The sequence below is a fragment of the Protopterus annectens genome, chromosome 4.part1, assembly GCF_019279795.1.
Source record: "Protopterus annectens isolate FY-2018-M chromosome 4.part1, PAN1.0, whole genome shotgun sequence".
Classification (NCBI taxonomy): Eukaryota; Metazoa; Chordata; order Ceratodontiformes; family Protopteridae; genus Protopterus; species Protopterus annectens.
The window spans coordinates 478,600,070-478,625,989 of NC_056734.1; the positions used below are offsets into that span (position 1 = coordinate 478,600,070).

The window sequence follows — 25,920 nt, forward strand, 5'->3', positions numbered from 1 at the left end:
AAAGCATTAGGTAAACGTGCAGACTAACATGAGCGTTGATTGGCTCTGTACAAATATACATTGCCTCTATCAAAATCGCGGAGGTCTCTTTGAATTTTGTGCATTTTTTGGTCATTCTTTTTTCCAACACAATAATCTTGTCTTGAATGTCTCCAAGACAAGAATCCATTCTAGTTCTATCTAGCAAAGTAGCAAGATTGTTACAAACCATATTAATGTCCTTTTTATAAGTTCAGCAATTATAGGTTGGCCCTAGGCTATCGGCCCTAGGGCCTGTACAAGCCTAGCCATAATTTCCCTGGATATTTCTTCCCACAATATTTACTTCCCTGGACCCCTGTCTAGCAGGGTGACTGTGATCCCCGGGATGAATTTCCTGTCTCCCATCCGTGATAAATTCACAAGAGATTCTTAGTTAAAACTGCCTAGTGTTTTTGCATGTATATAACTGTGTATGGTATAAATTTGGGGGGGGGGGGGGGGTTACAGTAGCGCACAGTTCTCTAAGGCTTCTCAATAGCATGAACAAAAATTCTATAGTGTCTGAATTGGTAAGGTAATTGTATTAGTTGGATTTAGTAGCACTGAGTTATTGCATTTAATGGTGCTTTTTAACAAAAGTATTATGCACTTTGAAAGTGAAGCCTAAATCTAAACTTTTTCACCTCGTAGGAGTTTGCCAAATAAAGTGACATTTCTGAATCCAGAAGAAGTGGTTGAAACACCATCTGCTTATCTGGCCTACAGTGCTCAAGGAACTCCTGAAGTGAGTGTAGTTGTAACTCTATTTGTTTTTGTAGAGGTGATGTTTGGGAGGGATTACTTCACGTTTTGCATGATACTTAAACACTAGAATTGCAATTTTTGTTTTTGGTTGCTGCCTGCACGTATGTGCATTAGACTACTTTTTGGCTCTTGCATTAGAAAGACTTCGGTCTGAATAGTTGGAATCCCATTTTGTGGCTTGGCAGCCAGGTCTACGTAGCATAACAGCCTGTCATCTGGAGAACAGGCCTTGTACTTGGGAGGTTTGTGCCTTACATTAAAAGTTGTTGAAAAAAAATGCTTTGGTAGTTAGGAGAGAATTTCTAACTAAACTGATGCTGCCTTAACTTTGTACACTGTACAAAGAGCTTAAGGAACTAAGATTTTACAAGAAAGATTGGTTAGTCTGTCCTGAAAGTCACTTTGGTAAAATGACTACTACTTTTGAGCGAGTAAAATAGTGCACTGAATGATTCCTTTATACACTGAGTGGAGGCCACTACAACCAGGAGTCCCAAGTTCCTTCCTGCCATTAGCAGCATCTGGGTTTCTTGTTGGTTATCGATGGAAAATATTTTTTTTTCCTGTAAAAATAGAATTTAGAACTGGGAGTAGCCAGTGGCATTCCAGAAAAGATCTAGAACTGCTTTGGTTTGAGTAATGTAACGAGCGTCTAGTAACAGCAACCACAGACATTTTGCAAAATACACCAACTTGAGAAAGGTGTCAAGGCTATTATTTTTCTTTAGACAACTGCAGTTGTGGCTGCTGCCTTGGGTAACCTGGTACTGAGATGCTCATGGTCTCTCATCTCAGAATCCCCCCCCCCCCCGGCTCTGAATTTCTCATCTTGAGATTCCCTGTGCAGATGGGGAAATGCACTGGAATTCATGACTTTTGCAAGGACTCTGTGCAGGCCCTAGCCTCTTCCCTCATTTTTCCAACTTAAAATTTACCATCTTGTTACCTGTCCTTGTACCTGAAGATGTACGTGTTGTACTCCATGAGTGCAGTGTCAAGAGGTATGCCTTACTCCATTACATTTACATGCGAGTACTGTTCTGAGGTATGCCTTACTACCCTCTGATACTTGTTGCTACTCTTGAGCAGAGTGTTATCCTATCATTTATGGGCATCCAATTCTCAATGTCCCATAAGATGCCTACATTTTTGTGTAGTTAACAGGGAGGGGACTCAATAGGAATGGTGGTGGGTGCTACAGCTATGAGCAGTGTCCTTCCCTCTGGCAACTTCTGTACATCAGCTTTGTAGAGGGTAAAATTGGCTAATCAGTTCCTTAAAGGTACTGTACATATTTGCCTACCTGTTGAACCTTTCTTCTCTTTGGGATCTGACCTTGTAAAAAGAGCATGTCTAATTTTTGATCTGGATGGTTGCACTGAAGTTTCTCTAGGAATATGCTTTTCCTAGCTGTATGACTTCTGAACTGCTATCTGTTCTCATAGTTTGGCATGCTGTGTTTGGTGGTCCACAAGTTTGGGAAGAGGCTAGCTTAGTTTCTGCTTCTGGAGAGCACATTGCAGTGGTTAAGCAGATGGCATGCTAGATGTTGACATTGTAATGCACCAAAGAATTCTTATGCTCCGAAACTGAGAAATAACTTTAAGGCTTCTATGTAAGAAGGTGAAGCAAGCTTGTTACAGTGATGGTCTTGTGAAGCTTGGGTGGCCACACTGGAGCATTCACCCCCTACAAGTGCTTTGGAATCCAGCATCAAGCTTGCCCGTTGCTGTAAAATCTGTAAACTTCATGCTGTCACTTCTGTAACTAGAGGTACATTGTGGTAGTTGACAATCCCCAGGTAATAATCTAATGGTTTGGGCTGTATATGTATTCTGTCAAGGTAGATGTCTTGGTTCCATTTCTCAAGCACAAAACTTTAATCCTCACCAAAACCACCTGTTTTGAAGGGCTGTTCCACCAGGGATCTAGCTGCTGCTAGTGTTGGCTTCCAAAAAATGCTAAAATGTATATGCTTGTGCCATGGCCTACAACAGGTAGCTGGTAATTTGCCAGGAATGCTGTGCTGTAGAAAAGCTGTGGTAGGACAGGTCTGATGTAGATGCATATACGATGTTTGTCTGCCATGGGTATGGTAGTCACGTTTGTCCCAGCCCATGTTACAGACTTGAGTTATGAATAACACCAGATGTTTAGTCCAATCTCACCTTCATTTTTACATATTGGTTCGAAGCAGATCCTCTGCTCGGATGTGGCTAACTTCGCTCGTGGTTACACAGGTATCCCATAGTGCACCAGTACAAACCCCAGATCTCATTTGCTGCATCGACTAGTTCAGTTTGCTTCTCTTGCCTCTAAGTGTTGTATTGGTTATTATGGTGTTGTAAGGTGATACTATGTTAGGCAGTAGTTTGCCCTTTTTGGTGCATTCTTAGCTTAAACTTGTTAGTTTAGTATCCTGTGTGCCAGTTTAGAGTTCTTGTAGGCGCCGTTGCGCTTTTTTCCTTTTAGGTAGTTTGTGGCAGTTTTCTGCTGATAGTTAACAGGGGCTCCTGTTCTGTTGTCTTTCTAGACCGTTATTGGCAGCTTAGTTTCCTTGATCTGCGATGGTATTTTTGGCAGGGTTCCACTGGTTATTTGCTAAGGGTTGGAGTTCCTCCCTTAGTAAGTTAGTTTTTTCTTCTAATTGTTCCACATAGTTCATAGGTTCATAGGTTCATACTAGGCTATCTGCCCAAGGGCATTTATAAGCCTAGCCCATAGTTATGTGGCTTTCGCCACCCCTTTAGTTTGAATAAAAACTATGCCTATCATTTTTCTGTGCCTCTGTCAAGCAGTGACACTGAAGTAATCCCTGGGGTATATCTGCGATCTCCCATCCATTGGTCAAGATTCCTCTTGAACAAGGCCAGCGAGGTGCTCTGCCTCACATGTACCGGGATTTTGTTCCACAGCATACAGAGTCTCTGGGTGATGAATCTGTCCCTCCAGCACGTTCTATTTATAACCGTGTCAAGGTTTAAGTCTCCCGCCCTTGTGGTTCTGAGGGATCTAGATTTTTTGAGGTGAAGCATATTCATCAAATCTGGGTTTGACATGGCCTTATATGTCAGGCACAGGTCACCTCTGAGCAAGCGGTATGAGACTGAATAAAGCTGGAGTTCTTTCAGTCGGGCAGCATAAGACATATTTTTGAGACCCTTTATCCTTTTGGTGAGGAACTTTTGGGGCCTTTCAAGCTGCATCAGGTGTCTGGTCAGATACATTCGAGCGGGGCATTGTACTCAATCATAGGTCTAATGAGTGATGAGTACAGGGGGACGATGACCTCCCTTGATCTAGATGTGAATCCCTTCATGATCAGGTGGGCGATATAGAAGGTTTTCCTAACTACTTTAGCAACATGAGTGTCAAACGAAGACTACTGTCAACTTGGGTCCCCAGATCCCTGATGACTTTTTCTGTGCTCAGTGGATTGTCACCTATATGGTAGCTAGGGGTAACCTTGTTTTTCCCGAAGGGTATGACTATGCATTTTTTGGCGTTTAACTTCAGGCCATGGCTCTGGCACCAGTTATCCGTTTCTGTGAGGCCCTTCTGGAGGATATCTGTGTCAGATGTGTTTTCGACTATGGCGCCCAGTTTGCAGTCATCTGCAAACTTTGTCAGCCATAACCCTCCTGTGTTTGCTTGTACTTCAGAAAAGTAGATGCCGAACAAGAGTGGACCCAGGACTGAGCCCTGTGGGACACCACTTGTGACAGGCTTTGTCTGACATGGCTCCAGCAACTCTGACCCTGTGGGTTCTGTCGCTTAGCCAGTTTGCAACCCATCTTGTGATGTATGGGTTTACATTCAAGCTGATGAGTTTTTCGATGATACCTGAGTGGGGTATTGTGTCGAAGGCCTTTGCCAGGTCGAGGTAGGCTGTATGGACTGCCTTTCCCTCATCAATGGCCTTGGTGACTGTCTCGAAAAAGTCAACCAAGTTTAAGAGGCAGGATCTGCCTTTGACAAAGCCAAACTGGGTTGGATCCAAAGTCTGCAAGTTCCCTATGTCTTTATTTATGAGTTCCATTATGATCCTCTCCATGGCTTTGCAGATAAGGCTTGTCAAGCTAATGGGGCTGTAATTTCCAGGGTCTGTGGAGGCACCGCCCTTATGAAGTGGGACCACAGTCGCCGTACGCCACTCCTTGGGTACGTATCCTGAGGTGAGGCTAAGATTAAACAGCTGTCCTAACTGTGGGTTTAATTCCTCGTTGAGTTCATGAAGCACACAGCCGGGGACACCATCCGGTCCCATGGATGCTGTGTTTTTTGCCTTAGTGAGGGCAGTTCTCACCTGGGTGTTGGAGATGTTTGGGGGGCTACAATCCTCTGGAATAGATATCTCTCCTTTTGGGGGGGAGGGGGGGGAGAAGTTTGCACTGAACCTGTCAGCCAGTATGTTAGCAATGTGTATAGGTTCAGTAATTTTCACATTTTGAACTAATTCTGAGCATATCTGGGAGTTTCCTCCTAGGTTTTTAACATAGCTAAAGAAGGCCTTATGATTGTCTTTAGAGTCCTTGGCGATTTTTCTCTCAAAATTTGCCTTGGATGATTTTATGAGAGCTCTTAGTTTTTTACTTATGATCAAAGGTGTCTTACCTTTCAAGGATTTTGCTCTATCTTGTAGTAGCTTCCTCCTTTTGTTGTAGAGCCTGTTTATGGCTGGGGTCCACCAGACTGGACGCTTGCCTTTGGTACAGAGAGTCTTAGTTTTGTTTGGGATTGCCTGATCCATGCAGTCCTGTAGGTGCTGGTAGAAGGCATTTGTAAGTGATTCAGCAGTTTGAGTAATGTTTACCACTGGCTCAGGGGCCTTAAAGGAGACCACACTAGTTTTTAGAAGTGTGAAATCGGCTTTTGAGAAGTTTTTCACTGTGGTCTTTTTGTTTCAGGTGGGGCGGGATGAGGACCTCCAGCGAGATTAGTTTATGATCTGATCTCACCAGTGAGGGTATACTTCCGGTGTTGAACATTTTGATCCCATGTTCGTGATGATGAGATCAAGTATGTTTTCACCTCTTGTGGGGATGGTGACTAGTTGTTCCATGGCATTTGAGTTTATGAACTCCAGGAATCTTTGGGTTAGAGTGTTCGGGCTTGAGTAGTGTTCCCAGTCTATATTAGGGTAGTTGAAGTCACCTAGTATGATGGTGTTTGGAGATACATTTATCCCTCCAATGTTTTCAGGAAGGCCATGTGAGGTTCCTGAGTTTGAGAGGGTGGCCTGTAACATGCTACAAATTGCAGAGCAGTCTTGCCTATGGTTAATTGCACCTGGATGGTCTCCGATGCATCGTGCGTTGCCACCAACCTTGAGGTGTGGGTGTCCTTTATGAATATGGACACCCCCCCCTCCTTTCTTGGTGTTGTCTGGATTTTGGGGCCGGAACGTATGATATGAGGTGAAACCTGTTAGTGCTGGGGTGCTCTCAGGAGCCTTGAACCAGGTTTCTGTCACAGCACAGACATCTATGTTCTCCATATTGAGAAGGGCCTCGAGTGCGTGCATCTTGAGATTGAGACTTCTGGCATTGAGCAGCATTACCCTTAGTTTTTTTCCTTTTGGTGTTCTAGGGTGGTAGGTTTAGAATTTGAGCCATGCCTAAAAAGGCACTATGGGGTGGCAAGAGCCTTTGCCAATATCCGAAGCCCAGGGTGACAGGTGCAAGCCGTCCCTTGAAGCAGCGTGGCTTGTCCAGCATGTCATCCCAGGCAGACAGACATTGGATCCCCTTTGAATGACACCAGAATTTAAGCCAATTATTAAAGCTGATCATCTTATCACTGTATTGTGGCATCATTCTAGGTGAAGGTAGGATACTGCTCAAGGTCAGGGTCATACCTGCCTGGGCTACATAATCAGAGAGCTCCTCGACGTCCCTTTTCATGTAGTCCAAGGAGGTACGTCTCAGGTCGTTGACACCAGCGTGGACAATGACTGAGTCGTACTTGTACCTGCTGTTGAGAGACCTGAGTGCTTGCGTTATGTGGCGGATTCTAGCGCCCGACAGGCAGCTTACTGTGACCTTCTCCTTACTCAGTCTGGTGAGCGGGACTTCAGTGTGCCTGACTATGGAATCACCAATGACAAGTGTCTGGCATTTTGTTTGGCCTTAAGGGCTGTGACTGTTTGACACTCTGACTGTGTGGTCTATGTGTTGCATGTGTTGGGTCGTGAGGTGGTAGTTGTTTGGGTGTCTGCTTTGGTGGCCTCTGCTGTTTTGGTAAATTTTTGACCAGAGCCTCAGAGTATGTCTTTGTGTGAGTATGTGTATGATTTGAAGTTGTGATGGTACCATGTGTGACTGGGTATGTATTGTGTGTGGTTGCCTTCTCCTCCTGTCTGGTCTTGCCAGTCCTATGTTGAGAGAGCTCAGCCTCCAGTTTGGCCGTATAGTTGCATCTCTCGCATGTATTTGTGTTTTGTGGGAGAAGGAGAGGATTGTCTGTGTACATGAGGCAATTGTAACATTGCCTCAATATTCCCAGGTTCACCAGTTGAGCTGGAGAGGACACTAGCAACTGATCCCTCGACATACTAGAAGTAGTAGATAAAGAACTTTCAAAGGACTCCGGGGGAAGTGGGTTTTGGGCTGGTGGGGTACTATCTATAATAAGAGTGCTTTATCAAGGTGCAAGTACCGTAGGAGTAAGTGCTAGGCTTTACAGATAGAGAATAGTCTACTTGGGAATCAAGTAGAGATGAACTTTTCAGTTATAGGATATGCTGGTTAGATCAGCAGTACAGTTTAGCGTGTTTTATAGCAGGGGGCTGAAGGGAGCTAGGAATTGGCCCAAAACGACCAATGGACTACTAGTTTCTGGCTGAAACTTCACCAAATCGGACAAAAAGGCCGCTCAGTGCTTCCCACTCCCACTGGTAAGCAAAGAAACTTCCCTCCTTCCTAATAAGGCAATGGATCAGTAACAGGAACTAAAAACAAAGCCCAGGGATCAGCAACTCTGAAACTGGACTACTCTAGTTCAGTAAAGTGGGAAAACAAGAGATTTTTGGCAGCTTAGAAAAGCTGTGGTAGGACAGGTCTGATGTAGATGCATATACGATGTTTGTCTGCCATGGGTATGGTAGTCACGTTTGTCCCAGTTATGTACAGTTTTCTGTGTGCGTGTTTTCTGGTCTCTCTAAATTAGACCTATTTTCTGTTCCGTGCTAGGCCTGTTAAGTTAGATGACCTAGTCCTCGTGGTACTTCTGTAGGGCTAGTCCTGGCTGTTTGAGGACCTAGTCCTCTTCCCCTCCTTACTTTTCCGTGTGTGTGAAATGTCTAAAGAGCAAGGAGCACAAACCTTCGGGTTTTAAGTGCATGAAATGCTCCCAAAAGAGGTCTTTAACAGATGAACACAGTTGTCTACTGTTTAGGAGCCATCCACCTGCAGGATTGTGCTTGTTCTGCCATGCTTCCTCTCCTAGGGTGTTACAAGCTTATACTCCAGGGTCTACCAAAACCATCTTTTGAGGCAGTTCTATCCAGTTCTTCGGCTTCCTCCAAGTCTGGCAAATCTGTCTTCAAAAAGGCCTTCTCTGGCACCGGCTGGTGTCAGCCATCTTCTAAACAGTCTGCCTCGACTCCACTGACTTCGGCGCTGAAGGAGAGTACTATTGTGGTGTCAAGTCGGTTCAAAGTGTTTCGGAGCCGGTCTCTTAACCGATTGAGTCAGCAATTGAATCTGCTTCTGAGCTGGTCTGTGGATTCCCTACCGGTTTCAGTGTTAGTCTCCAGTGCCCCCCTAGATCAAGATCCCCTACTATGTCTTCCAGATCTTCCAGGAGCCTTTTGGAATATGTGGAGAGGGTAGTGTTGAGACTCCTGAAGTAGTTTGCCTTAATTGTTTGCTCTGACCCAGTCTGCTCTAGAGCCACTCTAGCCAGCTTTGCCCTTGTCTGCTATTCCTCCTCCGAGCCATATTGGCTCTTCGGAGCTGGAGTGCTTGGTGCCACCAGAGGTACAATTGGTTCCAGCTCCCTTTGTTGCTGCTTCTGAGACGTGTTCGACTCAGACGTTTGGTGCCTTCCATTGTGTCCAGGGGCCGAAGCTCTCCTGTCAGCGCTGACTGGGAGGGTTGGAATCCATCTTCGGTTCAGAGCCTTCCTCTCTGCATCGGCCAGGGTGAGCTCTGACCCTGCATCTATCTCTGAGCCGACTGCTCTGGCTCTGACATCAACCTTTGTCTCTCCGGAGCAGGGGGTCTTCAGAGCCGGAGAGGTCGGCATTTGAGAATTCTCCAGCCCCTACCAGTGGTGCGAGCAATCTTCCCTTGGGCACCCACTTTGGTCTCTGCCCCACGTCTCTCGACTACAGAGACCCTAAGCCTCAAGCCATCGGCTGGTGGCCCCCCTCTTCTGAGGCCTCCCCAGAATGCCCTATGTAAGAGGAAGTATGACTCCCAGGATGAGTCCTTGACATCCGGACACTAACCTCAGTCAGAAGGGTCCCCCAAGTCGTTCTATCTCCTTCGTGGACATCTTGGAGATTCTTAAGCAGATGTGCGACTGGCCCACTGTCAACCCTTCTGATGAGTCTGTGTACCTGAAGGCTTTCGGGTCTCGATCTTCTGCCTCTTTGGTGTCTCCACCATTTTGACGAACTAATGGATCTAGTTAGTCGAAAGGTGTGGGATACTCCTGATGCCGTGGAGCCAGTCCCCAGGAGACCCAATAAGTTTGTCTGCCCCTCCTGGAAAAGTTGGTCACATTCCCGTAGATGCCATGGTGGTGGCCACAAAGGAGCTGGCGGAGACTTCCTCTGTTCATCCGCCAAATAAGGGTTTTCGACAGATGGACAGATTTGGAAAGTGTATCTAGTTCAGTGGCATTTACCCTTCGATCATGTATCTCACTTCACGAGATTAGAGGATCTCCTCAAGGAGTTTGTCTATACAAGGTGCGTGTACTGAGGGAGTCCCTGACAAGATTTCTGCTCAGTTGTCCACCTTAAATTCTATAGTTAACTCCTCCATGCAGCTTATCTCCTATGCGGCTGTTTGAGAGTAGAGCAGTGGGTTTGGGGGTTGCCCTGAGGCGTCACTCCTGGATGCGCTTGGGTAATTTTGTGGAACCGTTCCAAGTCTACATACGCCAATGCCCCCATTTAATGGTTCCTCATTGTTTGTTTGGTTCCAAGGTGAAGGACATACTCCCACGGCAGAGTCTTTCCTTCTTGCTCGCACTGAGTAAGTTTTACTGTTCCCTCTCGACCCACCCCAAAGGTCAAAGGGGTGTTAAGTCCCAGAGAGTCTTTCCGGACACACAGGGTGAATCCTCCTTCAGAGGCTATATCATTCCCTTTTCCCTTCCATTTGTTCCCAAGAAGATCCCAAATGTACCACCCACTCTCAGGGATCAGGCAACTGGGGAGATCAACAAGTTGCTTTTAAAGTCATCCAGTCCGTCCCAGCAGACCAGCTAGGATCTGGAACTAATTCAATGTTCATTTTAGTACCAAAACGAACCGGAGAATGGAGACCAATATTGGACCTCCAAGCAGGTTAAACAAATCTGTGAAGGACAAGTTTCGAATGGTAACACTGCAGTCTATGCTCCCGTTGTTAGGGAAAGACTATTGGATGTGCTCTCCAGATCTCAGACTCCTACTACCATATAAAAATGGACAAGGTGTCCAGGAGCCATCTACGCTTCTGGCTCTGAGTCAGTTATCAGTTTCGTGCGCTGTGCTTTGGTCTCACCACAACCACCAGGGTGTTCAAATGCATGGCAATAGTGACACCAGGCATCTCCTCCTCCAAAACAGACGCAACTATTCAACTTTGTGCTCAGTTAGGGATCTCCATAATTTGGGAAAAATCTGCTTTGTCCTCTCAATCTGATTTTTTTGGTGCAGAGGTAGACACTGAACATGACAGCTTGTCTCCCTGCTGACTGGGTACAAAATTTTCTTTCAAATTCAACATCGTTTTCTGTTGCATATGGTCAATACGAAGTGGGTTCTTCAGCTCCTCGGGACAATGGCTTCCACCATTCTATTAGTACCATTAGCCAGGTTGCACATGAGAATTCTCCAGTGGCTTCTGTCTTCCCAATGGTCCTTCCAATATCTCCTGCTGAGTCATCCTATCCTGCTGACAGAATCATGCCTGAAGGACCTTCTTTTGGTGGATAGCTCCCAACCAGTTTCACGGGCACCCCCTTTGTTCATGCTCAACCCATTGCTGCTGTGACCACAGATGCTTCCCAGATCAGGTGGGGATTGGCATTATCTCGGCAGGACTGTTTTAAGGCACATGGCAAGAACACTAGGCTCCCCTGCATATCGGTGTTCTGGAGATGAGGGCGGTGCTTCTGGCATTGCAAGCACTTCAAGACCTTCCTCTCTGGACTATTGCGATAGTCAGACAGCATGTTGGTAGTTTGGTATATCAAACAGGGTGGTACCAGGTCTTAACCCACTGTCGAGGCCATGCAAGTTTGGGAATGGGTCATTTCTTCCCAGCGCTTTCTGGTTGCAACGTACATTCCAGGGATGACCAATGTGATGGCCAAGAAGCTCAGCCAGGAAATCCTACTGCCTCACGAGTGGTCTCTGAAACAGGAAACAGCTGCACAGATTTTCCACAAATGGATAGCCTTCTGCAACCTCTTTGCCAGCCCAGGCAATGCCAAATGCAGCAGCTATTTTTCCCCTCATTCCCCCTCTGGGGAGACACCCAAAGGCTAATGATTGGCCCATGGGACTTCTGTATGCTCCTCCCATTTCCAAAGTGATTCAGAAAGCAAGTCGGCTGGGAAGCAAGTTGATTTCATTGCTCCTTACTGGCCTTGTCGGGGTTGGTTCCCTTTTCTTGAGCCCACGACCCTTGGATCCTGGACTCTGCTCCAGATCTGACTCATGTCAGGTTCACTACATCCCTCAATCCACACCCTCAGGTTGACAGCATGGCTGCTCCAGTTCCATCCCTAGTCAGACTTCATGGTGCATCATCCTCAGTATCACTTATGTCCTCCCATAAACCTTCAATTAGGAGGCTGTATGGCAGTAAATATAAAATTTTCTATTTGGGCACAGAAAATGAATGTAGATTCCCTGCACTGCTTCTGTCCCTGTGATTTTGGAATTGAGCTTTTTCAAGAAGGAGCTGCCGTCGCTACTATCAGTCCAGTTGGCTATCTCTCACTTTCACTTGGGGTTTCCAGATAATTTAATGTCTCAAGCTATGCTAGACCTTTTTGAAAGTAATCACTCGAGACCACCACTGCAAGAACATTTTGGCTTCTTGGGATTTAAAGTTTGTTGTCCAAACTGACCTCTCCCGTTTGAACCTTCACACATTTTCATTGAAATTTTTGTCTTGTGAAGACTGTTTTTGGTAGCTATTATGTCAGCTAGACTGGTATCAGAGCTACAAGCCTTGTCTGTTAAGCCACCTTATTTGATCTTTCATAAGGGCAGGGTGTCCCTGCGTACTAATTCCTCCTTTGTCCCCAAAGTTTGTTCCCCTGCTATCTTAAATCAATCCATAGAACTCCCAGTTTTCTTCCGTAATCACTAATGCAGCTGAATGCTTTTCATCAGCTGGACGTTAATAGACAATTGCATTTTTATTTATGGCGGACCAAGAAATTTAGGAAATAATATCAGCTGTTTTCCTTTTCTGACTCCAGATTGGACTTGCCAGTTCCAAAAGTGACACTGGCTAATTGGATTTCCAGTTGCATAGCCTTTATCTACAGTTTGGAGGGCAGACCTTTACCCTGCAGGATCAAGGCTCATTCTACCAGGTCACTGTATACCTCTGCAGCTTTTCAAGCCAGGGTCCCACTTGATTGTGCAGCAGCTACGTGGGCTAACCTTCACACTTTTATTATACATTACAAATTGGATTTCTCTTCCAGGGGTAGAACGTCCTTTGGCTTCATGGTGCTTAGTATTTTCCAGTGAACCACCCAAAAATAAGGTGCTAGGGACGCTGTCCCATATGTAAAAATGAAGGAGATTGAACTACACAACATGAAGTTATAGACTCTCATAACGTTTCACGTTGGTAGTCCATCTCTCCCTTCATTTTTACCAACTCTCCCTCCTGGAAGATCTGGATACAATTTGGTTATCTTTGGTTGAAGGCCCTTTAGTATTTTTTTATGGGTGTTTTTCTTCCAGTGAGCAGCAAACAAGGTCAGGGGTTTGTACTGGTGCACTACAGGTTTCCTGCTTGGCCACATGTGAGCCAGAGGTCTTAGAGCTTGTAAATCTGTCGAGTCGAAGCAGAGGATCTGCTCCGAACCCATATGTAAAAATGAAGGGTGAGATGGACTACCAACATGGAACGTAATGGTGAGTACATAACTTTTTTTCTGGAATAGATGTGTCGTAGGCTTTTGCCTTGGGATAATGAATTATGTTGGTTATATTTTCCTGTAGGAATAAATGAGAATTTTTTCTACCTTTCTAAGCACGCTCATTAGGCCTTCTGTAGTATATTATACTGGACTTTTTGTGTTTTTTTACCTGTCTTTAGTGTCTTTCCATCCTTAGATATACATGCTTGGAATACATTGCAGTCAAACCCACCAACAAAGGTTTTTGATAAATGAAATCACTTTTTTCTGCAATTCTCCCTTTAACTGATGGCTTAAATAATTTCTTCCATTCCAGTGTTTTGTTCTCTCATTCCTCCATTTCTGTGCTACTCGCTGCTCCCCTCTTAACACTATTGGAGGTCCCCATTCTGCAGCAATATTTAACTAGCTTTTTCACTTTACTGATGTCATATAGTACCTTTCAAACCAAATCCTGGAGGTAGATCCCCTTCCCATGGTTGGGGATCCAATTAAAAACTCTGGAAAATGCACCACTCTAAAAACTGTGTAGTATTGTCCTTGTTGGAAGTGTTAAGCATTTTTTCCAGGGGCACTTTTCTGTCCTGGATTTAAATGGCTTCGTTCTCTGGATTCAGTAGCTTCATGGTTGTCTGCCAACTTCAAATTCTTATATCATGGGTTGGCGTGGGCACAGTCCTTGGCCTAAATGGTTAACAGCTAAACAAAAGGAAACCAAACAAATAGTACTTTCTAAACCACCAACCTGTGGTGTTTAATGACAGTATCTCCTTGGCAGTGGGGACCCGGTAGACACTCCTGGCTCATTGGGTTCCTTTACAAACTTGCAATAGACCGTAAAGAATTTGAAGCTGGCACAGACTGCCATGAAGTTAGGGGACCCAGAGAGAACAGCCACGTGACACTGGAAAAATGAGATTTCCAACAGGGGCACTTTTCCTATGAGCTATGAGTTTCCAGATCGGTAGTTTTGTCAGACACTTTACTGGTGTATGGCAAGAGCTTGACTGGTCAAGGGCTGTCATCCAAGTAGCAATTGGGAGTGTTGCCAAGCTTGGTTTTCTTTCCCTGCTCTGATCTTGTAATCTGCAAAGCAAGACTGCAGTTCTTGCCCTGTAGTTGAAGCCAAGTTCATGCACATGTGCAGAATGTGCAACTATTGCTTACCATCTGACCTGTCTCCCCTTGTTTGTACAAGCCTTCATGGTTCTGTCCAGCCCCCATTGGGTTATAGTAGCAGACTGTACTACTTCCATAGTGTTGAGACTGGTGATCAGCCATTGTCTCGTCACTTCTCTAGTGCTAGCAGCACGTGATCTGGATCTATAGTCTATCTTTCCAGGCCGTGGCACCAAGTATACAGCAAATGCATTCAGAATATATTAAATTATCTTTGAGTGGCGGCCTTGATAGGTTCCTATATACCATTCTGATGTCCTTTGTTTTTTAGAGGCCCTTCCATCTAGACATAATTGGGATTTCCTGTATGTCACCATTTAGTCTTTATCCTTTTTGTGGAAGGTGGGAAAAGTGGATTCACAGGTCAAGAGCAAGTTGCTGGACTTTGGGGGTTGGCATATTCTGCCAATGGATCATGTCACGACATGCACTGGCTTCAGATATTTTGCTTTGCTAGCATCTGAGCCTCGGAGGGGAAGAATGAGGGGAACTGTTACCTTTCAGAGATGGATCGAACACATAAGAATGTATATCTGTTAGAACGTGATGTGGTTTTGCTAGTTTTGTCTTGCTTTTTAGTATTTTAAGGGTTTATATATGTAGAGGCTTGAATAGAAAGTGCTTGACCCATCTTATTTTCAGGGCCTATTCAGAGTGCATTAGACCATGGACTGTTTTGACTGAATTGCTACTATTGAACTAGAAAGTGTGGGAGAGGAAGATGAGGGAGCAGAGTGAAGCTAGAAGCTTGGAGCTGTGGTTTTTTAACCGCCTTTTTTTGGGGGGGGGTCCCATACATAACCCCATGAGACAGTATACAGCTTGTATTCCTCAATGCTGTTGGATTGCGTCACATTTTATTCCATGGACAGCTTCTGCACCCTAACTTAGCAAGTAGGGAATTAAAGTAATTGCCAGGTTGTGTTCCACAGCACGTAGCATACACTAAGCTTTTTAGAAAGTGAATCGCCCATTCACTTCGTGTAATTAGGATGTGGGAGGAAGCTGCAGTACTCCCAAGAGAACCCATGCACAGAAGACTTGCAGGTTTCCCTGCCAAGAACTTTAACTCTAATCTCTACTACTGTTTGCCACATCATATATAGATGTGCAGAAATGTGACAATCTAATTGGTGCCATTTATATGAACCATAAGTTAGCTCATGTATAGCGATAACTGTCAGCAACAGTTTGTAGCAAAAGCAGTTTATGGTAGTTAACATTACTGTACAAGTTAAGTCAACTGTGCAAACTGTTAATACCAAGATGCAAGTATGATGCAAGGAGATGGTAAATGTTTGGGAAGTTTAGAACTGTAGATAATGATTTTAGAGTGGTTGACTGGTGAAATTTTTCAGGTATTGAGAAACTATGTAAAGGTAGAGGATTTCAGAAATAGTTAAGTCTTTGATACTGCAGCATCCCAGGTTAGTGGAAAAAGTAATGCAAGAAGGAAGAAAAGGCTGTTTTTACATGGAGCCGTGTATGGCGAATGATTTAAATTAGAGGGTACTACACATGAATGTTAACTGAAAACTGTTCATTTCTCCACATAATACACGCTAGAGTTAAGGATGATTACCTGACAGACTTCTCCCATTAGGGGAACCACAAGTTTTCTAGGTTTTATCCTTTCAAAGAAAAAACATTTTTTTAACTTGTGTCTTGTCTTTCATTTGTGGGAAATATAAAAAGTTCTGTAGAATGAGACTTCTGCTTTAAGGGGCTTCCTATTTTGTTGTAGCACTCTAATGTATTTTTAAATGTTTATAGGGCAAACTGGTATATGCAAACTTTGGTCGAAAAGAAGACTTCCAGCTTCTTTCTCAGAATGTCAACATCAATGGCTGTATTGTCCTTGTTCGGGCAGGGAAAAACTCCTTTGCTGAGAAGGTACAGTTGCACATGTACACGTGGAGAATGTTTCATAGCTGTTTTTAGCCAAGGTTTACACTGTCTTTAGATTAGTGTAACATATGACTTGTTGTTGTACATTTTGGGTTATTGTAATGCTTTGAGATCCCATTCATTGATGTCCAGTATTTGGGGCCATTAATGACCTAGTAGTGTGTTCCGGATATATGTACTTGATTTAATGCACTCCATTTAATACAAGTGTATAAGATGGACTTTGTACTGATCTGCTGGAGTGCATTAACAGTGTGCGCAGTCTCTGCTGTGTAATTGAATGTCAGTGGATAGAGTGGTGCTGTTGACCTAAACTACAAAACGATGGTGCATACTGTGTATTGGTGAGACACTGAAACTGTTGCTTAAGGGATGTAGCCCTTTCTCCAACTCTGCTTTGTTTGACTTTCCAGATCTGGGGGTTACAGGGAGGGAGTCTCCCTCCTTGCCCCCACCGCTTTCAGAAACTTAGTTTTGGATGTCGCTTGGTCTGATTATGTAATGTACATTGGTTTTGTTGTACGTTGTGTATACATGCATCTAGTTAGTGCACAGCACGTGCACAATGCCTTGATCATTAGTGTGGAGAAGTTTTATTTTTGGGAAGGGCATGGGACGTAAGAACCCACTCGCTGTGTCTCTACATTTTGACAAGCCTTGGGTTTTTCTCCTTATCTGGAAAGGGGTGCATGTTGCAGTTCCCATTGGCTGAGTTTAGGCAGACTAGCATTTCTAAATTGCAAGTATAGTGGATGTTCATCGTGCATACAGCTGCAGTCATAAGAGGGGTTATCCTGCAGTCAGGCGGGTCCTCGGTCGGCTGAATTCCAAAGTCTAGGTCCGGCGTCTGTCGTCATTTCCTCCCTGACGTCAGTGCGGCAGGGGTATAAGAGCCAGCAGATGCCCATCTTCAGTCTTTCTTGCCATGTGGTGCCCAAAGCAGAAGCAGTTCGCAAGTGCCGGTCGGCCAGTTCCTGAGATTTTCAAAATATTTCAGCCGAAGTCTTCTTGAAAGCTAAATACCCCGTTGGGCAAACTTTTCTTGCCTCTGACCGATGTCAGACAAAGTTAACAATTGCATTTCATGTGGGAAGCAAATACTGCATAAGGATTTCCATTCTTTCTGTATTCCTTGCTTAGGCCCAGACCACGACGTCTCGGCCTGCTGTTTTTGTGCTAGATTCAACAAACTCACTAAGTGTCGGGCGGAGTTCGCCCACCACTATTTTGGTAAATTTAATTACATTGTTGTTGGATACTCTGACTCCAGTTTTGAGTAAGACGCAAAGATAAGGACTGACATATGAGGTCCACGACTTCTACCATCACCCCTCTAAGGCCGACTACCAGTTCTCAGCGAGGCTCCTACACAGCCCCTGAGTACCGATGACACTTCATTACCGGTGTCTTCTGTGCCAGAGGTCGCGGGCTCCTCTACCCCAATTCCGACCACAGATACCAATGCCACTCTTGGCGGGGAAACTCAGAGTTTAGACAGGCCTGCCATTTTTCAAGGTGTCTTCAGGCCTTCCTCCATTAAGGCTTTCACAAAATCTAAAGCGGCCATGAAAACTAAAAAATAAGGACCACAGACCCCCCCCCCCTCTCAAGGCCCCATGCCTAAAAAAACGATGCTCAAAATGGCTGAGGATTTGATTACTTTTATCAGGTGTTCTCAACCCCCCTTGGACAAAAGGCCCAGGTTAGAGGAAGACTACCCTTCCTCAGATAAAGCCTCTATTACCTCAGAACATTGAGGACCAGGAATATACATTTTCTCCTTTTGATAAAGCCTCTATTACCTCAGAACATTGAGGACCAGGAATATACATATTCTCCTTTTGAAGACTCTGATGCAGAGGAGTCTATTCCCTTGGTCCCCCCCCCCCCCCGAGGGACTATTCTTTTGGGGGAACCCTACATACCTTGAGGGAACACTTTCACTGGGAAGGCCAAGATTACTCATTCCAAGAAAGGCTCAGGGATTTTCTCTTGCTACCCTAGCACAGGCCTCTGGCTATCCTTCCTGTCTTGAATATATTAGATGTGTACACAGAAGCCAGCCTCCACCCAGATTCTTTACCTCCAGCTCTGAGCAACTAGATTTAAAGGATTTGCAGGATTTGTTGCATAGTGCAGAGCAAGTGGGTAAACATACCTTGCAGTGTGGTTTTGATGCTTTGGAGGCCTCCATGTAGAACTGCTGTTACAGGGTCTGTCATACGTAGACATGCTTGGCTCAGAGCAAACCTTCCCAGATCTAAATTACTAGATGCACCTCTTCAAAAAGATGTATTGTTTGGTGTTAAAGCTGAGGAGGTACTAAAGAAAATGGAGGAAAAGGCAAGATCAATGCAAACAGTGAGATTTCCTACAGCAGAAACTGGCCTTCAAAAAATTGGTCCTTTCCAGCCACGGACAGACCTCAGAGGCAGATGCAAGCACCCGAGGGGTAGAGGGCAATCTCGAGGATCATTCAGAGCCAGACAATGGCAAGCACCAACTCCAAGAGGTGGAGAAGATGGATCAGTCATTCAGAAAGCACACAATGACTTTCCCCTTTGCCTGCCAAGCAAAGCTTTAATGGCAGCACCTTTAGGCGGAAAACTGGCATTCTCAAAAAATTGGCATATTGTCACATGACAAATGGATCCTGGACATTATAGATGGAGGCTACAGATTCCACTTTCACACCCTTCCAAAAATGAGGCATGCCAAACCTGCCACAAAGGGCAGAGGCACAAAAACAAACTTCAGCTCTCATGGACATGAAAGCTATTCAAGAGGTACCTGCAAAAGAACAAGGTCCAGGTTTTTATTCCAGACTATTCCTGGTACCAAGGAAGGACAAAGATTGGAGACCTATTTTAGACCTTATCCATCCTAAACATGTACCAAAATTCAAGATGCTCACATTACAGCAGCTTCTTCCCATGCTGGGCAAGGAGTCTTGGCTGGTAACATTGGACCTCAAGGAGGCATACCTGCATGTCCCTAGCAGACAAGATTACAGAAGATACCTCAGATTTCTTGCAGGTTCAACCCATTATCCATTCTCTGCATTGCCCTTTGGCTTATCTACTGCACCCAGAGTGTTTACGAAATGCCTGGCATCAGTAATTGCCTTCTGCAGACTTCAAGGGATACAAATATACCCATATCTGGACAACTGCCTGATCCAAGCGGACAGCAAGCACATACTTCTGAAACACCTGGCATTTGTAATAAAAATGTTTGAACTTTTTGGGATACAGTCAACAAAAAAATCAAAACTAATACCCTCTCAAACAATAATTTTCCTGGGTGCCAGCTTGAATACAAACACCCAGATGGCCTACCTCACGCCAGACAAACAAGGGCAACTATCTCAATACTTCAGCAAAATGGCAACCTTCACCAGGCTGACTGCAAGGAAAGTCCTGCAGGCTCTGGGATTCATGGCATCTTGCATCCTGCTGATCCCATGTGCAAAGCTGCATGTGAGGAAACTTCAATGGTACCTAAAAGAAACTTATGGTCTCAACACAGCCACAGTTTGGAAACAATTATACCACTCATTCCATGTCTTTAAAAGGAATTTCTGTGGTGGGCTCAAGCATGCCAAAGAAACATAGGTCTCCCCTTCTGCATACCTCAAGAAAATCAAATCACAACAGACTCCTCGGACTACACCTGGGGGGCGCACATGACGGATCAGTGCATTCAGGGAAAATGGTCCCAAAAAGAGAAGGACCTACACATCAATCAAAAGGAAATGCTAGCAGTGCAAAATGCTATTATGGCCTTCAAAGACCTACTGCATCCAGGCCAGCTATTGATGAGGACAGACCACACTGCAGTGATGTGGTACATCAACAGGGGGGAACTCATTCATACCCCCTGTGCAGACTAGCCATGTCCCTTTGGAACACAGCTCTGGAATTGCAAATTCGACTTCAGGCACAATTCCTGCCAGGGAAGGAAAACTCACTGGCAGACAGCTTAAGCAGAAATATGACAGATCCACACGAATGGAAGTTGCATCCAAGTTTTCGCAAAGATAACTCTGGCATGGGGACAGACATAGATCTCTTTGCTACCCACAGAAATTACCAACTGAAAAAATTTTGCTCAAGGACCCATCATCCACAGGCCTGGAAAGTGGACATACTTTCTTTCAATTGGACAACATTGACAGTCTATGCCTTTCCACCTCTCCTTCTGCTGCCCAAAGTTCTATTAAAAGCCAGAGCAGAGAGGCCAAAAATGATTCTCATTGCTCCAGACTGGCCAAGACAACACTGGTATCCACTCCTGAAGAGCCTGACACATTCCCCACCATGGATCCTGCCTCTAGTGCCTCTTCTGTTGTCCTAGCACAACTTCAAAACTCTTCACAGCCAGCTAAAAAACCCTCAATCTAGCCACATGGAGAATCCCTTGATCCCAACAGACCCTCCTCTCCAAGGAGGTGCAGGATGTCATCTTGGAGGCCAGAAGACTTTCTACTAGAAAAGTCTACTCCGCCAAATGGGTTTTGTTCCTGTAATCAGAAAAAGGGGCCAGAATCCTTGGGTAACTTACCTCAAATATTACAGTACCTAGCTGAGATGTTAAACAGTGGTCTTTCCTTATCCAAGATCCATGCTTCAGCCATTTCTGCACAGTACAACACAGATCCTCCTTTAGTCTCTCATCTCAAGACAGTTCCTCAGAGGGGCTAAGAATATAAAACCCCCAAGGAAACCACCAGTCCCTGCTTGGGACCTCAACTTCATATTGGAAAAACTGACCCTGCCTCCATTTGAGCCAGCTGCTTCAACAGAACTACAATTTTTGTCATGGAAAGCAGCCTTCCTTCTGGCTATCACCTCAGCACGCAGGGTTTCGGAACTACAGGCCCTCATGGATGTGCAACCTTTCATCATTTTCCATCAGGACAGTTTCCTTACGAACCAACCCTTCCTTTATGCCAAAGGTAGTATCCAGTGTAGCCTTGAATCAGACTATCCACTTACCTACCTTTCACCCTACTCCACAAAACAAAGGGGAAAGACTACTACATTCCTTGGACATTCACAGACATCTTTGTTATTATTTGGACAGGACAAAGCCATTCAGAAAATCTGTGTCCTATGCTACAGATGCTCAAGGAAAGGCCATCTCCAAACAGACCATCTCAAAATGGATAGTCCACTGCATACGCTTTTGTTGCTCATTTCATGGAAAAACTGTGCCTTAAAACATCAGATCCCACTCCACAAGGGCCACAGCTACCTCTGCAGCTTTCCTCAGGGGGGTTCCTACCAAGGACATTTTGGAAGCAGCCACTTAGTTCAGTGCACACTTTCACACTGTCACCTTCCACTTTACTCTAAATCTAGAGCGGGCTTTGCCACAGCAGTCTTGCAGGGCATCCTTGCTCCTAGTTCCACTTAGTGCCTGCCACTCCTATTTAGCTTTGGGATTCTACCCATCTGTTATGACTGCAGCTGTATGCACGATGAACATAGTACAGTTTTGTACCTACCATAAATGTAGATGTTAGAGTGCTAATACAGCTGCAGTCCATGTTTCCCTCCCTCCATCCCCTCTTAGGACAGGCCTTATTACAAACACCTTCTCATACAACCTGATTGGGGTATTCTTTTATGGTGTATTTGCTTGCAAACTACTGTTTTTTTGATTATTCTATATTGCATTATTACAGAAGTTTGTTTTGCCTTCTTTCTCGTGGCACCTGACATCTGGGGCAAGAAACTGAAGATGGAGTCTGCTGGCTCTTTATACCCCTGCCGCACTAACGTCAGGAAGGAAGCAATGACAACCGATGCTGGACCTAGACTTTGGAATTCGGCAGACCGAGGACCCGCCTGACGGCAGGATAACCCCTCTGTTATGACTGCAGCTGTATTAGCACTCTTAACATCTACATTTATGGTAGGTACAAAACTACTTTTTGCTGAAGTTTAACTTGTCGGTCGACATTTGTTTAAAAAAAAATATTTAATGTTCTGTAGTCCTTTCTCACCTTATTCTTTCATATGGGTTCAGAGGTGATCCTCTGCCTATTGCAAAGCTCAGTCTCAGTTGGCTCATGGCTAGGTAGGCATCCCATAGTGCACTAGTAAGAATCCCCAGATCTGAACTCATAGTTGCAGCAAACGAGAAGTGCTTCTTTCTTGGCCGTGGCTAAGTTGGATAGTTTTACATTGCTATTCTGCTCTTTGATATTTTTACATATAATATGGCTTTGTTTTCATAACTTAGTAATTATTGGGTAATGGTGTGTTTTTGCTATTTCGACTGGTATCCCTTCTGTGTGCTAGTTGGTTTTCAGATATTTTCTATTAGCGTAGGTCCACGTTTTGTGTTTACCTTTATTCTAGTATTCACTAGAATTTTTTGTCTCCAGTGTTTGCCATTTAGCCTGTTAAATATTTGCAGTTGAGTATACTTGCTGATTTAGCTTTTCCCTTTTTCTGTGACAGCTAGGTCCATTTGAGTTAGAGGACCTTGCTTTGTTATCCTTTCTGGTTATTCCTCTTCAGGGCTAGGCCGATTTAAGTTAGAGGACCTAGTCCTCGGGTGCATTTCTTGTGTGCTGCCTTTTCTTGTAGGGCAAGGCCCGTTTAAGTTAGAGGACCTTGTCCTCCTTTCTGTTTTTTTATTTTTTTATTTTTTTTTTGTTAGTAAGCATGTCTAAGGAGTCTAAAGAACATAAACCTTCAGGGTTTAGAAAGTGCCTCAAGTGCTCCCAAAAAATCTGACTGGCGTAACTGCATTTACTGCCTTGGTGCCTGAAGGAAACTTGTTACTGCCATTCATTCAGCTCTCGTCCTCCAAGAAAGGAAGAACAAGCTAATACTGAAAGGTCTCCTTAAGCCTTCCTTTGAGGAGGATTTATGCTCGTTTGTCATCCTCACGCCCAAGTCTCCAAAGAAAGAACGTCAGGTTGGCTGAGAGACTTTCTCTGGCACTGACTATTGTCAAACTACTCAAAATTTGAATTTGGACTAGCCGCCTACCTCTTCGGCTCCACTGTCCTCTGAGCCGATCGGGGGTATCTATATTGACACTGCAGTATCTGCTCCAAGTTTTTCAGAGCTGACAACTGAGAACTTATCTCTGAGCTGGTCCAGAGAGTTATTGCCAGTCTCTGCAACATTACCATCTCTTATATTGCAGAGATCTAGATCACCTACCCTTTCATCCAGATCCTCCAAGAGCCTTTTTGAAGAGGCTGTAGAGTAGTGCTTACACTCTTGATGTCGTCTGCTTTACCAAAATTGTTGGCTCTGACTCAGTCTGTTCCGGAGCAATCTGTTGGTTCTTCGGAGCCAGAGCTCTTGTGATGGAGCCCTCTGTTCCAGCACCCCTTGTGTCTGTCTCTGAGCAGAGTTCTGCTCTGACACTTTCAGCGCCGTCCTTGGTGTCAAGGAGCCGAAGCTCTCCAGTCAGCCCAGACAGGGACACTTGGGCCCGAACTGCCTCCATTCCAAGCCTACCACTCTTGTCTGCTAGGTTGAGCACTGATCCTAAATTCATCTCTGAGCCAATTGCTTTGGAGCAGAGGACTACTCCAGTTTCCTCAGAACTGGGGCTGCTTTTAGAGTCAGATCTGCGTTCGAGATGAGCAATGCTATTCAGGTAGTCTGCTCTGTACAAGGGTACTGATGCTCTTCCCCCTCATGCACAGACTTCTGTCTCGGCACCATCTTTCCCTGCAGCAGAGACCTGCAGCCTCAGGAGCCCCTGCTAGGTGGCTCTCAATCTTCCAAGACCTCCCCAGAATACCCTTCTGAGGAGCCATCTCAGAAGAGGACTTGTAAGAGAGCATGTAGATTCCCCGGATGTCCACCTCGGACATTGACCTCCGAGTCAGAAGGGTCCCCTAGGATGTTCCATCTCCTTTGTAGATCTTAAGAGATCCAGGATTTTGGTGAGCTCCTGGACCTAGTTAGTCGAAAGGTGTGGGAAACTCCTGATGCTGTGGAACCAGTCCCCAGAAGGCCCAACAATTTTCTCAGCCCCCAAGGGGAGTTCTTGACCAAAGGTGTGCCTGTAGATGCCATGGTGGTGGCGGCGGTAGCCACAAAGAAGGAATTGGTGGAGACTCCTACATTTCTCCTTCCACCGAAATAAGGAGTCTCTAATGATAGATATGGGAAGCGTATCTTCTCCAGTGGCTCTCCCCCCTCAGATCGCTGAATTACCTTACTCATTTTACTAGGCTTCAGAGATCTTAAAAACTAGGAGATGCTTTCCAAGGTGTACATCAGCTAAGGAGAGTTTGCTTAGTTGTCCACCTTAAACTCAATTAACTCTTCCATGAGGCTGATATCCAATGCAGCAGATGGAGCGAGCAGGGCAAGCCAGTTCAGGAGTTTCCCTTAGACACTCCTGGTTACGCTCATGTAATTTTGCGGAGCCTTTCAGATCTACTTTTACCAGCGCCCCCTTTGACAGATGTCCTTCAAGAATGCAACTGCAGTCCTTGCATATGGTTTGTCCTGCCTCAGGCAGCCCTCTGTCGGCCGGATTCCAAAGTCTGGGTCCGACGTCTGCTGATGTCGCTTCCTCCCCGACATCAGAGCGGCTGGGGTATAAAAGTATCAGCCGGCGCCATCTTCCTCCGTCTTTCTGAAGCAGTTCGCAAGTGCCGGTCAGTCAGCTCCTGTGTTTTTCGTATCCGAAGTCATCAAAAAAGCTAAGTACCCCGTTGGGGATCTTTTTCTTGCCTCAGCCAATGTCAGAAAAAAATGAAAGTTAATTGTCTTGTGGTAAAATACCTCAAGGATTTCCATTCTTACTGCCTCCCCTGCCTTGGCCCAGACCACGACGTCTCTGCCTGTGCCGCCTGTGCTCGCTTCAATAAGCGCACACAGGTGCCAGGCAGTTTACTGAAGACTTTTTTGGCGACAAATTCTCCTATACCATGCCGTCGGAACAACCGACTACTCATATTTCCAAAAAAACCGGAAGGACCGGGACAGACATCCTCGGCCCGCTACTTCCACTGACTCCACACCAAAAATTACCGCGAGTGCATCTGTCTCTTCTGAGGCGGTTCCACCGCTCTGGACCGACACCGCTTTACAGATCACTCCGGCCCCGGAGCCGGGGGTTGATTTTTCCTCTTCTGAAGCCCAAGATCTACTTGAGACCATACCTGTGGACAAGGTTACTCCAGCACGTGGGGCAGCTAGGCCCCCTATGTCTATCAAGGCCTACACACGTGCTAAGGCTGCTAGCCAGGCTAAGTCTCACCCTCCTAAAGCTCTGCCTCAGCCCACTCCTGATAAACATATGTCTTTAGCTGCAGATTTAATTTCCTTAATCAGAGGCTCCCAGGCCCATCCTGAAAGAGGATCTCCGCCACCTTCTGACAAAAGGCCCAGGGTTGAGCATACTGACACCCTTTCTTCAGATGAAGCCTCTGACTCTGATCACTCGGTTACCCAGGCAGAGTCCTTCCAGGCCTACGAGGATTCTGATGCGGAGGATTCTATCCCCTCTGCCTCCCCTCCTGAGGATATTTCTTTTGGGGAAGTTCTTCACTCCATGAGGGAGCACTTTCAGTGGCAAGGCCAGGAATACTCAGATTCCAGGAAACTGCTTCATACCTTCCTTAAGCTACCACAACACAGGCCTTTAGCTATCCCTCCAGTGCTTGATGTTCTGGATGATGTGTACTCGGATTAGAGTGCTTCTCCTGATTCTCTCCCTCCTGCTCCTGTC

The 25,920-nt window shown here is 45.3% G+C and overlaps 1 protein-coding gene across 1 annotated transcript in view; it reads left to right on the forward strand.

Annotated features, from left to right (window-relative positions):
* TFRC (transferrin receptor) overlaps positions 1–25,920 on the forward strand; it is a 661,121-nt gene that overhangs the window by 52,865 nt on the left and 582,336 nt on the right. The window contains exons 6-7 of the mRNA XM_044070291.1: positions 673–766; positions 16,066–16,185. Coding sequence (XP_043926226.1) covers positions 673–766; positions 16,066–16,185 — 214 coding nt within the window. The remainder of the gene's footprint in view (positions 1–672; positions 767–16,065; positions 16,186–25,920) is intronic.